The 16,185-nt window shown below is 40.4% G+C and overlaps 1 protein-coding gene across 1 annotated transcript in view; it reads left to right on the top strand.

The window, feature by feature from the left end:
* Positions 1–9,786, top strand: part of GPR139 (G protein-coupled receptor 139) — an 89,856-nt gene extending 80,070 nt beyond the window's left edge. The window contains exon 2 of the mRNA XM_069735403.1: positions 5,556–9,786. Within this exon, the coding sequence (XP_069591504.1) occupies positions 5,556–6,490 (935 nt within the window). The 3' untranslated portion in view covers positions 6,491–9,786. The remainder of the gene's footprint in view (positions 1–5,555) is intronic.
* Positions 9,787–16,185: the final 6,399 nt, after the last annotated feature.

Genomic DNA, 16,185 nt, shown 5'->3' with positions numbered 1-16,185 from the left:
GTGCCTTAGCAACCTTAGCTATAAGTGTGTATTCCTGCTACATAGTTGTAAGGTCCTTTTTACCTGTGCTCCCTGTCCGTCCTGCTTGCACCTGATTCTGTCCATCCTGTCAGATCTTAATCCTGTTCCTGAGCCTGTCTTGCTTTTACCAAGTCTTGAGCCTACTCCGCCTTATCTTCACTTGTACCGCTATTCTCACAGCACCTGTGATCCTGCAACCAAGTTCGCCCTGTGTCCCTGAACCTATCCTGTACGTTCCTGATCCAGGACCTGTTCTGTCTACCAGCCATGCAACCCTATCTTGAACTTGTTCTTTCTATCCAGCCACACATCCTTTAGTTAACCAGTTTCTAACCGGTCCTGCTTCCCTGCCTCTTTGGGGCAGCTGCTACTGCTCTGGGATCTGTCCTGAAGTGGCACCTGACATCCCCCTGAGTTAAAGTCTAACCACATCATCAAGAGCTCTGGTGAAGAACCAGGTGGTCGCTTAGTTGTAAGGAGGTGGAACACAAGAAGAGTCTGGGGGCGGTTACCTTCTCTGCTCCGTGCCTGGAACCATTGAGCTGTGCTACAGGTTCCCCGGGGGGCAGAATTAGAGACTGGGACAGGAAGGAAGCCGGGCAGAGAGCGGGAAAGGCGCGAGCAAGTGGAAGAGCTGCATGAGCAGTGGTCAGGGCAGGACTCAGCTGCGCTTCGGGGAGGAGAGAGGGCTCCCAGTCAGAGGACAAATGCAGAGAGATTGCCCAGAAAGACTGCATCTTGTGAGTACATGAAAGCAGACTCTGCTGTGACTAGAGAGGGGCGCCTTGACACCTATGCAGAGGCAGTGGCCATGCAGAGACTGTAACCCCTGGTACCCACGGTATCAGTGCAGAGCCCCTGATTCCTGTTAAGAGACTTAATAATAGACTGACCATCATTTTCCTGGGATAGGCTGTGCTGTAAAAGATAAAGATTCAGAGCCTGTGCATATCACATTAACCACCGAAACCCCAGGCAGCGGGCTCCTAGAGACTACTCAGCCCACAGAGACAACAGAGGGACGACAAGTGCCGCTGTTTCTCGGTGCCTACGTTGGAAAAGACGACCCTTCAAGCAAGTCCTCACCAGACTGATAAGTGTTCTTTTTCTCAAGAAATCCCGCTTAATTCTGTTGCACTGTTTGACTCCCATATTTTGCACCGTTATCTTTTCAGTTCATATTCTACTGTTTTCTCCCTGCGAGGAGAATATTGTCCCTGTTAATAAATTCCCCCCAACAGTTGGTCTGTCTGTTCCATGGTGACATACTCAACCCTGCACTCTATTACATAGTAACGCCCCACCAAGTTGCCCCCGTATAGTGACACAGTGGTTCCACAAAAAAGTACATAACACTTTATCTCTTAGCTCTTTCTTAAAGAGAACATGTCAAATGAAAAAACGCAATTAACCAACAGTTAAGGGGGTTAATCTGGACTGACTGACAGCCAGCCCTATTGTTGAGCTGCTGACAGTCAGTGCCAGAGGAGCGGTTACAGCTGCAGCTCTCTATACACAGAGTGGGGGTTGAACCCGTGCCGGCACCACACCCTTAACTGAAACTGGAGGAATACATTTAATTTTCTCCCGGCAGTGAGGGTCTATGTGCAGACAGCAGGCAGGTTTAAAACACTAATAACCTGCAGATTAACCCCATGTCTAGGTTAATAGTGTTTTTTTACATGACAGGTTCATTTTAAAGTCTCTCACCCAGCCAACTAGATTTCCCGCTCTGCATTGATGAGGGGCAAAAACCCTGAAACACGTGTCTGTGTCCTGGTTTGGCTTCTTATAAAAGTCATGTGTTAAATTCTTTTGACTTCTAGGATTGCTACTTCCAATAGGTGGCCCTACAGTTCCAGTTCTCATTCTCTCTGAAGGGGATATTTGCATCCCTGTAATATAGTGATGTCTGATATCTATATATAACATATACAATTTCCACATTCATGGCCATGAAAGTATATTCAGTTTACCCTAAGTATAAATGCTGTTCTGTTTTTTTATGGAGAGCCTAATATGTATCACTATGTTGGTCAGTAATTAAAACCATTACTAGGCTATAACTAATATGCAACTTAAGGAGCTTCACTAATGAGATAGTTTTAAATGTTATTAGTATTTGCCATCCCTGATTAATGAGTCAGTAGACCAGTGGCGATCAGCTCATCCATAATAACAAAAGGAAAGGCAAATCATTAAAAAACCACCAATTACATCTAATCAGGGTACATTGGAGAATTATGCACTTTAATGATATTTCAGCCTTATTTTTAATATAGGAAAATTTTGTATCATCCATATTACTTGCATCAGTAAGGCTATGTTTTTTGTGTTTTTTTTTTCTGCATCCAAAACCAGCTCCCTTGGAAGGAATAATGCTACGTTCAAAACGCCTGTTTTTCAGCATGCTCACAGCATTTTTTGCTGCGTTTTTGCTACATCTTTTGAAGCATTTTATGGGTGTGGATTATATATGTGCTTTGTCTACAGAACATGTTTAATAAAATTAGTTTTATTTACCATAAATGCTTAAAAAAAGCAGTGAAAACACAGCGAAATTGCAATTTTTGCTGATTTTTTTCACTTTCTCATTGTTTTCTATAGGTGAAAAATTGCTGCAAAGGAAGAATTTCACATGCTGCAGATTTAAAAAACTCAGCAGTTCTCCAATTTAGTGATGAAGAGAAAACAAGTGTGTGAATGAGATTTCTGATATCTCGTAGCTTTTGCTGATGCTGTAAAAAGCTACTTTGAATTTGCGTAAAAAAAAGCAATTAAAAAGCGCGGCAAAAATGCAACGTGTGAACATAGCCATAGAAGAAAATCTATTGTGTAACAATTCCAGTAAAGTGAATGTGATTTCATGAAAATGTACTGCCCTGTTTTTAATGGATCCCACCAATTTATGAAAAGTTTTCCCAGATTATACATTTTAGAGAGAAAATATCACCAATTTGAGATGACCAGTTTTACTCTTATTTTATTCCCACTGCTCCCCTGAGTTTTCAACTTTTGGGGTATTTTTAAACCCAAATTTTTTTCCAGTGATAGAGGCGCTTTTTCATGTAGTGCTAGTTTTTTTATGGTCTTTTCCATGGGGGTGTTGTTAACTCGATCCTCTGGGAGCATGTCTTTAGGCTGTTCTGCATTATTACCCTGTGAGCAACCCCTATTTGGTAACGATCATAAAAATTAGCACTGAATTAAAAGGAACATATTTATGGAACCATATGGAGGATGTCATAAAAATAGATATATGTATGCAAATGGATCAGCAGAAAAAAAATAGCAAAAACTGGCTGCTTCTAATCTGTTGATAGATCCTCTTTAGAAGAAAGTCTGAAATACATAATGCCCTTCCTACCATTTTTCATAGTGGAGTCCTATATACAGTTGTAGAGGTATACAGTATTATACGATACAAGCGTAAAATTCACCTTATATTAGATTTAAGTATAACTGCCTAACATTAAGTTATTATTGTGGTATATTTTAATAGTAAGGTCCACATGCTAGTGATCAACCAGGATAAGGTTAAAATGTAAAATGAGCTAAGCTCAACATCACTAGAGCCTTTTCACGGTGCCCGTATTGTCTGAATCATCGACTGGCACCAATGAGCAAATGTATTCATCTGATCAGGAATTATTCAAAGTTAGGAAAAAGTAAAAAATAAATAAGCAATGAAAAAATATATACTTAAAATATAGCGCCAGGAAGAGATAAAAAAGTCAACTCTTTCCTTCATACTAAATTTTTCCCCGACAAATAGTCTCTGGGTCCTATGTATGTGACTCAGCCATCTGTTGACAGATGCAGATACTGTTGCAGTCTAATGTTACAGTGTTGGCATGATGTTAGTAGTACTTCAAATGGCGCCAAATTAAATCAGTAGTTGCTAATAGGTCTTTCCAACTTATTTGTTTTAAAAAAACAATTAATCATCAGTGATGAGCAAACTTGCTGGGATAAGTTGTTATCAGAGCATGCTCTGGGGCTAATCGAGTGTCTTCGGCATGCTCGAATAATATGCTCGAGTCCCCGCTACTGCATTATCCCAGCACATTCGGTCATCAACAGTAATCATTTAAAACAACAAAAAGAGTAATACTTTACTACTTCCATGTCACTTCAATGCCAATGCTTCCCTGGTTCCCCACCAGTCTCTGTTCAATGCCAATGTTTCCCTGGTTCCCCACTGGTCTCTGTTCAATGCCAATGCTTCCCTGGTTCCCCACCGGTCTCTGTTCAATGCCAATACTACCCTAGTTCCCCACCAGTCTCTGTTCAATGCCAATGTTTCCCTGGTTCCCCACCGGTCTCTGTTCAATGCCAATGTTTCCCTGGTTCCCCACCGGTCTCTGTTCAATGCCAATGCTTCCCTGGTTCCCCACTGGTCTCTGTTCAATGCCAATGCTTCCCTAGTTCCCCACCAGTTTCTGTTCAATGCCAATGCTTCCCTGGTTCCCCACCGGTCTCTGTTCAATGCCAATGCTCCCCTGGCTCCCCACTCATCCCTATTCTTTTGACTCCAGGAAAGTTGACCTTAAAAGCACCTCATTGACCTTGCAGGCTGTCATTTTGTCTTTAATCTACAAGTACACCCAGATCATTCTCTGCAAGTGACCCTCCTAGTTTTACTCCTCCTAGAACACAAGATACATGCACATTATCACTATCAAGATGAATAACTTTCATAATTGCATGTTTATATATACAAAGTTAATAAATATTGTTATAATACTAACTGTGAAATAACACTATTGTATTTGAAAGTGGCTCATGACCTACATAAGATTGGAGACATCTGCACTACAGGTTTCAATAGAAATCAATATAGCTGGCAGCCAGGAATAAAACTGCACGGAACATTGAGGTTTGAACAAGCAAATATGTTATTTCTTGTACATCAATGAGGCACATGGCATGATCAGCTTTTACCCTCATTCCCTATAGATAAAAATGTTTAAATTTCCATTAAAATAATTGAGTAGGTAGTAATACAATAAGTAAAAAATCAGGATTCAGGCTTCAATAACCAAATTGTATGGAAATGACTAAGATGGAATCCTATAGATTCATATACTGGAAGCTGAATATCAATGATTAGAAAAAGCCAACACTCAGTCCTTCTTGAGAAACTCCGTGTCTATTGTAACTTTTTAATCCATGTACTAAGACCACTAAACCACAAATCCTCAAACATCTGAGATGTTTCGCAGGAACACTTCCTTATTCAAACCTATGACCAAGGAAGTGTTTTCCGAAACGCGTCAGGGTTTGAGGATTTGTGTTTCAATGGTCTTAACACATGGACTAAACTTATAATAGACATGGAGTTTCTCAAGAAGGATGGAGTGCCGGCTTTTCCTATTCATTGATATCAATATGATTCGCTCGAGCTGCTGAGCGCCCTGAATTGATGAATTGATTTCAGGTGTGGTGAGCCATTTTGGCTTTTTTGTGTTGAAAGCTGAATGTGTTCCAATTTTGTATAAAACTAAAACAAATCTTCTATTCTATCTCCACAGCAAATATCCTGACGGTGATCATCTTATCTCAGCTTGTGGCCAGAAGACAAAAGTCCTCCTACAATTATCTCTTGGCCTTGGCTGCAGCGGACATCATGGTACTTTTCTTCATTGTGTTTGTGGACTTTCTTTTAGAGGACTTCATCCTTAACAAACAGATGCCTCAAGTACTGAACAAGTTGATTGAAGTCTTGGAGTTTTCTTCCATCCATACATCCATTTGGATTACAGTCCCATTAACCATTGATAGATATATAGCAGTTTGCCACCCTCTGAAATATCATACTGTTTCCTTCCCAGCTCGTACAAGGAAAGTCATTGTAAGTGTGTACATCACTTGCTTTTTGACTAGCATCCCCTACTATTGGTGGCCCAACATATGGACCGAGGATTACACAAGCACATCTCTACATCACATCCTAATCTGGATACATTGTTTCACAGTCTACTTGGTTCCATGTTCCATTTTCTTTGTTCTGAATTCCATCATTGTCTACAAGCTCCGTAGGAAAAGCAACTTTCGACTTCGAGGATACTCCACGGGAAAAACCACTGCTATTTTATTTACGATAACTTCCATCTTTGCCATCCTTTGGGCACCACGAATAATTATGATACTTTACCATCTCTATGTATCTCCGATAGACAATAGTTGGCTTGTACACATAGTAACGGACATCGCCAACATGTTAGCCCTTCTAAACACTGCAATTAATTTCTTTCTCTATTGTTTTATAAGTAAAAGATTTCGCACAATGGCCGCCGGGACACTCAAGGCATTTTTCAAGTGCCAGAAACAGCCGGTTCAGTTTTATACAAATTATAACTTCTCTATAACTAGTAGCCCTTGGATTTCACCTGCCAATTCTCACTGTATTAAAATGTTCGTCTATCAGTATGACAAGAACGGTAAACCGGTGAAAGTCTCGCCTTGATGCGCGCCGACGTAATTGCTGGTTTGAGGATATAGCTGATTGAAAAAGCTTGTTACAATTGTTTTTTTTTGCACTCAAGTGCGTAGGCGCTTTCCAAAGGCCATATCATTTGACGTCACCGTGGCAGAAAACGCGTGAGTGACGGATGAAGTGATCTTGAGATCCAGTACGAGGCTAAGGGCACTAAGTGGAATGTATGTTTGAAGTCCAGCATTACTCCAGTAGATTAAGTGACAGGAGTTAGATGGCTTGCATAATTATTTAGATTTATGCCATTTACATGAAGTAGTGCAATACAACGTTCTCGAGAGTTCTCGAAAAGACACTTGATGGTGCTTAGTTTAACCAATAAATCCATAGAGTTAACAGCTACTTTCCTTTATTCTATCTAACCAGGTGAATATTTGGAATTAGAAATATTAGTTAGCTATGTGATCTTGCATTACAAGATGTTAACACTGATATAGCAACTAGAACATATGCTGTAAACCCTCTGGAATGTTTCTGTAGCATAATTAATGCTTTAGTATATTGCTTTTGGCAGCTTTTTGTTGACATGTCGGATGTGACAGTGTGTTTTGTGAATGCTTTGACCTGCTACTTATGCTGTACAATACCCAATGTAAGTTATGTGTGCATACGACCTGCAGAAAATATTCAGCAGTGCAATCATCTGTACATTTTATCGACTTGAATTATTCATGAAGGTATTATTTAAAACAAAGGGGGGAGGGGGGGAAGGACATTTACTTCAGTGCAATCCATTAATGTTGCCGCACTTTTCATTACTTCCTCTGATGCATACACAGTACAATTTCGACTGGTTGTTAAACATGCCTTAGTAAGGTCAAAATCAATCTCTTTCTCTTTAATAGTGATTGCAAAAACACAAGCACAACGAGCAAAATATGAGCTTTTTTTTCAATGAAAACAATCTGCAATATCTATTCTAGGTGTATTTCTAGGATTATATTTTTTTTTACTATTATTATTATAAGCTGAAGCATAAGGGCTAACTATGATCATAGCCCTGTAAGTGGAGCAGCCACAATTAACTGGTACTGTTTTCTTTGGAAGTCAGGTTTAATATGTGCACATTGCATTTGTTTTTTTTTTAAATATTTTTGACATTTACGGTAATTCTTTTTGGTTCTCATCCATGGACAATACATCGATGATTGCTTTTTTTGTTTGTTACGAAATAAAGAAGAGTAGACATAAAAAAAGGTTGGAAAATACTGCTATAGGCCTTACTTTATAGCTATATTATAGGCCTTACTTGTGCTATAGGTCTTACAGTAACTTATGTGCAATCTATAGGCTTTACCATGTAGGCCTTACATTTACTGTGTCGGCATACTCTGCCTTATACTTTATTTTTTTTCACTTATATTATTGATTTGAGCTCTTTTCATCCTTTTGCTCTTTACCAACCACTTTTTTTCTTTTACTTACAACCAAATGGCTTTTGGGGCAACACAATTTGCTAATTTAATATTTATGGGAGCCTTATTTTAACCCTATAGCAACGTTAATGTACTTCTGTTTATTCTTAACCTTTTTACCAATTTTAGTTATTTGTTGGCAGTTCTTGAAGAGCAAATTAGCGCTGTAAGTTTCAATGGTTATTATTACATGCATTATAGCTTTAGAACATTATATGTGCTGCAAACCAAAACAGTGAAATGCACTTTGAGATATGTAGTTGAAAAGCCAGTGGTAATGTATTTGATGTGGATGTCAGATAATTTAACAATTCTAAAAGTGACTGTTCAGTCGTGAGTTTAAACAAGATGTGCAAGGCAGTATCCATAAGGAAGAGCTGCTATTATTTTTTTTTTCTTGAAAGCTTGCACCTTCTTTGTGTTTTAGTTCATCCATTAGAGCAGAGTTGTGATCTGTGACTACTCTTATAGCTGCAGTGCCTACAGAGAGCCTGAATAGTCTGAGACACACCCCCTGTGCTATGATTGGTTCAGGATGCTGTCCTCTGCCTCCTGACTGAAGCTCTGGCTTTTCTGATTGGCTGACGTGTATATACACAAACTCAGCAGTGCACTGAAGGCAAAATGATAATAAGGGGACTATTAAACTGCCAGTGAAGGTGAATGTCACATATCACTTTACTAATTTTATGTCCACATCATCTAGTAGAGGCAAACATGTTCTAGCTGGTATGTCCTGACATAAAATGTAGAGAGAAGCGTGGAAGGGGATTCAGCAAAAATTAGGTAAGATAAAACATCACATTTTTAACTCATTAAAACCAAGGGAAAAATAAAATCATAATTAATGAGAATAAAGAGAGAGACACTTGTCACTCGAAACGTGTAGAGCCGGTGTCTCGCTCTTTTTTTCTCCCATTCATTATGATTTTGTTTTTTCCTTGGTTTTAATGTTCTAAATAAATGTGATGCTTTAACTTACCTAATTTTTGCTGTCGCTGGATCCTCTTCCACGCTTTTCCTCCATGCTTCTAGACTAGGGTCATCAAGCACCACACCTATTTATGGAAAACCTCCTAAACCGGAGAGCTGATGTTTTCGTTTTTTTTTTCTTACCGACATAAAAATGCCTGCTTCCAATGAGCATCGGTACTATGAAAGTGCACATAAAAATTGTGAGTGGCGTTGAAATACTGGCAATAATACATTTTGCAAAAAATTATACCCACCCATGTAAGTAACATATCGCCTAATTATAGCATCGGCATCTCACCTTCAGCAGCAAACGTGTATGTAACATTTCCCACCATGAGTGCAAGCGAATCGTCGCACCCATGCCCTTCACTGATGGAATATAAGCTATTCGACAGCGTCATAGGGGCCGTATTTAGGTATGAGAATGTGAATGTTATCTAGATGTAAATACTTATTACATTCAGTGCAATATATCTCTGCACTGACGACAAGTTTTGTAAACCGTATAACCTAGTAATTATAAATGATGTATCTACACTTTAATTTTATTCTGTATAAAATAGGAACGTTAAAAAAAAAAAAAGTTAATGTATGATGTGCAATTTTACCGAGATGGAATGCAATCTTATAAAAAACCTTGACAAGTCTCTTTCTTTCTTCTTAAAGATTTCATAAAATGCTTTTTTTGTATTGAATATATTTAAGTGTTTTAAACTTTTTGTTTTTTTTTTCGAGGATTTTAGCTTGAAAACTTTCTCCTTAGAGACTCTTTTATTAATTTCAGGGAATTTAGGGCTTAAGTATGTTGCCTGTTTTCAATCGTGTGAGCTTAGTAGTATGTATGGAATTACAATAAAAATCTACTTTTATAATAGACGTTGAGTAATGGTTGTTTTATTTCCTTATAATTAACAGGAGATCCTGCTTCAGATATTATCTGTAAATCATTTGGAGACTCTTCCCTGCTCCAGAGGACATGGCATGACTAAAAATATAAGGACATTGATTTCAATGAGAACTGGTTGAGTTAGCCATGTATTGTTACTGCGGGATACGACTACACACAGGATTTGTTTGTAGTCTGATACTATGGAAACACATGAGCCGGCAAAGGAGCTGCATACACAAAAGTGGAAAATTTTTAATCAAGAAAATTTTCAAAGTTTCTTTATAGAATAATTCTATTTTAGAAACACTAGGGCAAAAAAATATATATATTTTTTGCAAATGTGTAAATTACACATAAGTTTGGGGACCATATTCCATGATCTATCACCCCATATAGAACAGGTGTACAACATACAAAAGGTTTTTCTAAAGAATAAATCATAAAAAGTGCATAAAACCATTAATGGGGGTTGGACAACTTTCGGGAACAATTTTTTTTTCCTTAAATGCAGGTATTTTGAATTAAAAAAAAATTTGAAATTGGGTTTTGTACTATATGGCTTTTACAGGTTTATTGTTTCTTGGCACATTCAACTTTAAGGCTAGGGTCACAAAATCATATTTTTTCTTATCCGAGAGAATTGGGCTAAATGAGACTCTGATCAGAGTTTCATGAGAGTGTGAACATAGTTTGATCTAATTCTCTCGGATAAGGAGCAGATGGGGAAAAAATTCTTCTCCGTACTCTAAGGCCACGGAAATCCGTGTGCAGTCTGATGTTTCCCAATCACTGATTGACTTGCATGGCCAAGTGCGATCTAAATATTGATGCAACTCGGACATGCTGCAATTTCCATCCTTGGACAGACACTGTCTGAGGAAAAAATCGGACAGGTGTACTGCTTCATAGAATAACATTGGTGCGAGTGCGATCCGATATTTTGTCAGATCGCACTCGGACTGAAAATATGGTCATGTTCACAAGCCCTAAGGTTAGGTCTTCAATGTTAGGCTATGTTCACACCTTGCGGCATCCCTCTGTGGGTTTTCCCGCAGCGGATTTGATAAATCTGCAGGGCAAAACAACTGCGGTTCTCCCTGCAGATTTATCGCGGTTTGTTCCGCGTTTTCCGCTGCGGGTTTCCGCCTATACTATTGATGCTGCATATGCAGCAATATGCAGCATCAATAGTAATGTTAAAAATAATAAAAATTGGTTATACTCACCCTCTGACGTCCCGATCCCTCGGCGCTGCACCCGGCGGTCCGGTTCCAGAGATGCTGTGCGAGAAGGACCCTTCGTGACGTCACGGTCATGTGACCGCGACGTCACCGCAGGTCCTGGTCGCACAGCAACTCTGACCGGACAGCCGCGTGCAGCGCCCAGGAGCTCCGGACATCAGAGGGTGAGTATAACCAGATTTTTTATTTTTTAACCCCAAATATGGTTCCCAGGGCCTGGAGGAGAGTCTCCTCTCCTCCACCCCGGGTACCACCCGCACATTATCCGCTTACTTCCCGCAACGTGGGCACAGCCCCATGCGGGAAGTAAGCGGTTCAATGTATTCCTATGGGTGCAGAATCGCAGCGATTCTGCACAAAGAAGTGACATGCTGCGGGTTGTAAACCGCTGCGTTCCCGCGCGGTTTTTCCCGCAGCATGTGCACAGCGGTTTGCGGTTTCCATAGGGTTTACATGTTACTGTAAACGCTATGGAAACTGCTGCGGACCCGCAGCATCAAAATCGCGGCGGTTCCGCGGTAAAAACCGCTAAGTGTGAATATAGCCTTAAAGTCCCGGACAAGCCCTAAAGGGATCATGCGCATGACTGTAAAAGATTGTCCGGAACTTTATTGATAGCCTCTCCTCTGTATTTTAGGTCTAATCATCAGATCACACTCTGACCAATGTTATTCTACGAGGCAGTGCACATGTCTGATATTTTCCTCAGACCAAGCTTGGCCATACAAATCAATGAGTGTGTGGAAAAAATCAGACTGCACTCAGATGACATCTAGGTGCTGTCCAATTTTCAAGGGCGGACATGTAATTCCACATTGTGAACACTACATGGATGACGACGCTGTGCTGTGAAGTTCCACAAATAAGCACTTCCAGCAGCCGCGAGCACTGCCAATAGCTGATCACTGGGGAAGCTAAGATTCACAGACATTGATGATCTTTCCCAAGGAAAGGCCGTTAAGGATAAAGTCCAAGACAACCCTTTTAATTTAGTCTGCGACCACAAATCAGCTGAAGGATCCCAGAGAAAAAAACATAAAAGTTACAAACTTTCCTGTAAGACTACCTGAGAGTCAGTGATCTCATTCTGACAAAGAGCTCGGCCAACTTTCTCTTTTTACTGCAGCTTTCCTCACAAACTGGCCGGCACATCAGTCCGTACAATGGCTGCTGGTGGAGGAACATGTGACCAGATCTGTCCATGAACATCGTCCAATAGAAAAGTAGATTCTGTATGAGATCTCTTTCAATTGGAGGAGACTGATGGACAGGTCTGGTCACATGCTCCTCCATCAGCGGCCATTTTATGGACAGAAGTGCTGGTCAGTGTGTGAGGAAAACTGCACTAACGAGAGAAAGTGTCTGCCATCTGAGAATAAGTCAGTGAGCTTGTTCGACAGTCTGTTAACTTTATTTATCTGCCTTTTTAAGGGCTCCTCTCAGCTATTTTATGGCCACAGACCAGATTAAAGACGTATGTGCAAAAAACAAAAAGCCTGAAAAAAGAAAATGGTGCAAAATTTATAATGCATAGTGATGATCGAATAGTGAAATATTCGGATTCGGGAAAAGCGGTACGAATAATTTCTAATATCCGTGTATTCATACCGAATAATGAATCCAATGCAAGTCAATGGGAAAGCCAGTTTTCTGCTGGACCCCACAAACAGGTCTGGGGGCCTGAGAAAAAAGCTGAAATGGATGGGAAAGTGCCACAACTAAATAGGAACAGCAAGGAGAAAATCCCTGCATGCCTTTCTGACTCACATATGGTATCTGGGAATAATGTTGGGTTGAATAGCAGACAAAGACTCCAGTGTGTTGACAAGCAGCACCACGAAGTCTTCCACATGGCCCAGTCTCAGTAGCCAAGAGGCTGGGCCTCTGAATCCTCAACCTGGTCCTCCTTCCTCCCACCATCAAGAGTCCCAAGAGACATATGACCCCAACGCTGGCCACTCTGAGGAACTGTTACGTTCCCTTGTAATTTGTAAGGCCCCTCAACGTGCACCATTAAAGAAGGTCATGATGAGGTGGAGTGCAGTGATGCCCAAACATTTGAGCACCCATGGCCAGGAGAAAGCCACGTTGGGGCATAGTCCGAGGGTTTCTACGGGTTTCTACGGTCTCATTGAAGTTCATGGCTGAGTATGATCTGACAATTATCGGATCTAACTCGGGCATGTTGCGATTTTTTTCTTTGGACCAACCTGAAGAATGAAGTCGTCTAATATCAGACACATGCATGGTCTCGCTGAATAACATGGGAAGCAAGTGATATCCGTCAAAATGAATATCACTATTGTGGTATCCATGTGCACAGATTATTTTATTGCCTTTTTTATAGTTTGTTACCATGATAACACCTACTGTATGTCTGGACAGTAGCTGTATACACAAAACGGGAGAATATTCTGAACAAAGTCTAATTGCACTGTCGATTACTCTTTTCTTTTAATCGCTTTGGAACAATAAAAATGATTGCAAATGTGGACCTAACCTATAACATACAGAGCAAGTGCAGATTGTGTCATGAGACCCCATATGTTTGCGGCTAGTAGTGACAAAGTCATTACAAACCCCTTAATTAACAATGGGATAGGCATGAATATTAAGTTCTTGTTGCCTATAGCAAACAATTAAGTTCTGATTTCCGCTGTATGCAACAAAACCAAAAGCAAATTTCATACATGGTTCCCAAAGTTTATTATAGGAATCGTGTTTGCATTTTCACGTGTCGGGCGCCTCGGGATAAGGCAACAAGTTCAGCATTCTAATTACATTAATACAAAGAAGAAATAAATCACTCGAGAAGTCTCAGTTCAACTGCTCTGTTTTGTAACATTTTAATTCAGACCCTCATGAGACGCCTTGTGACTACAGTCCCCTCTGTCTTTCAGTTTTTGAAAATAGGCTACTCAATGACTGTAGATTGTACGCCTAACTCTGTGATAAGCATCCTTCAAAGGACTCGCTAGATTTAGAGAAAATGGGCAGAATGTAACGTTAAACTGAGGAGTAATTATTTTTCTACATTTTTGAGCTTCTTCTCAAGGATAAATGATTTTATGAAAGAGGTTTTCTGGTATTTTGTTATTTGTTTATGTGTTAAAATATTAAAATAGCCATTACTCATCGAACCGAAGCCCTGCTGCACCTCTGCTCAAGTTGTCCTCACCGGTCCTTCAGATTCAATATCACATCAGTCTTTCACATGACCACTGCAGCCAATCATTGGTCCCCATTGGTGATGTTGGCATGTACAACACACGTCTCTAGTGATTAGTGTGAAAAATGAGGAAAGATTCCGGCACTGTATCCATTTTATCCCTGGATGGTTGTGTCGGTATCTTTCCCCATGTTTTGTCTACTTTCCTGTGATCACCAGTGGAAACGGCACCCTCAGGAGGAACTCCGAGCTAAATTTCCAGCTACACATTGTCAGCGTGGTAAGCTCCTTCGTCCCTCTCCCTCTCCCTGAGTCTAGTGATTGACTGCCCAGATCATGTCAATGATGGATCTTAAAAAATAGCTGCAAGGAGAGGCAGAACTGGTGAAAAGTGGAGAAGATGCCTCAACACTCTCTCTAAAGACTCCTGATATAGTATTTAATATGAAATGTTGTTTTATGTGTTTATCCTCATGTAGGCTGTAATTTCTTGAGATTCAGAGTCAACAAGGTTCACTGTAATGCCTGCCCATGGTTTGGGAGTTAGGTGGGCACTAGGAACTGAGTTCCTGTTTCTAGGAAATTTGTAAGAAAGTTCTGAAGATAAAGTAGCCTCCATACTGCTGACCATCGAAGTTCTTGGTTGTGTGTAGCAGAGAAGAGAGAACAGTCAGAAGTACTCAGGTAGCAAGTCCTGAAAGCTACCAACTGAAGAGTGGCAGAAGTTCCTCCTACGGCAGGCACATGGGCACCTAAAGATAAAAGAGTACAAAAGAAAGTCTTAGTGTTTTCCAGACATAGAGGTCTTAGTGAAGGAATATGGGACCGGCCGGGCTGGGACACATTTATATAAAGAACAACAGGTGGAAGAGCAGAGCTTATATACGCATAAAGAAAGGTTGTGAGTAGGACGTCACAGCGACACACATTGGCTGGTGTAATTCTTATAACGACAAGATGGAGGTGTTTAGGGAAACTCGTACAACTGTAACGTCCTTCAGAAGTTGTGTGCTACCAGTTCTAACCATCAAGATTGTACCACTGTATTTTACAGAAGATAACCTAGCAAAGTGTAATTCCTGCTACCAGTTGAATTCATGTTTTACAAATTTATCCAGTACAGCAAAGTTTATTTTCTTATCCTTGTCTCGTTCTTCTGGAATTCGTTGGGTCCTGGCCTGCCACCTAAATCGGCAGATGCTTATAAATAAGATAACAACACGCACCCAGTCAGGTACCCTTTGCTTCGATGTTTAAGGTCACAGAAACACCCATCGGCCAGTATTGTCCCTTACACTGGATTAACGAGAGATTGAGTAGTTAAGTAATGGTTATTTTATTATTTGAACACATTTCCAGCTTTTATAAATCCTAGACAATCACTTGAAGGGAGAAAGCTGTCACCATGCTGGCATGGCCGCACTGTGTCCTCCTGAGCTATAAACATTTTTATCTCAAAGTTATGGTTAATAACAGCTGATGAATGAAGTCCATTTACCTAGCGACAAGAGGTGCCTAAATACCCAACCTAACAGTTTCTATTCTATGTCCTATCATTGATGAGTCTCCCTAATCAATGCCCACAGCATGTTAGGATGCTTTCACATTGCGCTTATCTCCATGTCCATGACACTCAGATGTAGTAGACTATATCTCGGTGTCCGCCTCCAGTAGGGAATATGTGCCACAAAATTATGCAACTCAGAGCACACATTCGATCTGCCAACATCATTATAGTCTATGGCCCCATCTTGCTGGGGGGTTCGGACACAATCCCAAACAGATCCACGAACGTGCAGAAAAGTGCAATGTGAAAACATCCTTACCATCTTCTCCATCTGGCTATGGTAGCAGAGCTGTAGGAGATGATCAATAGACAGATATTGCTATGATAGGAAAGGTAGACTTATGAAACGTCTCACTAAAGTGCCGTAGGACATACTGTAAGGGTGTGTATTAAATGGAGGAGATCCATA

The sequence above is a fragment of the Ranitomeya imitator genome, chromosome 7, assembly GCF_032444005.1.
Source record: "Ranitomeya imitator isolate aRanImi1 chromosome 7, aRanImi1.pri, whole genome shotgun sequence".
NCBI lineage: Eukaryota > Metazoa > Chordata > Amphibia > Anura > Dendrobatidae > Ranitomeya > Ranitomeya imitator.
This window is presented reverse-complemented; position numbering and strand designations above follow the sequence as displayed.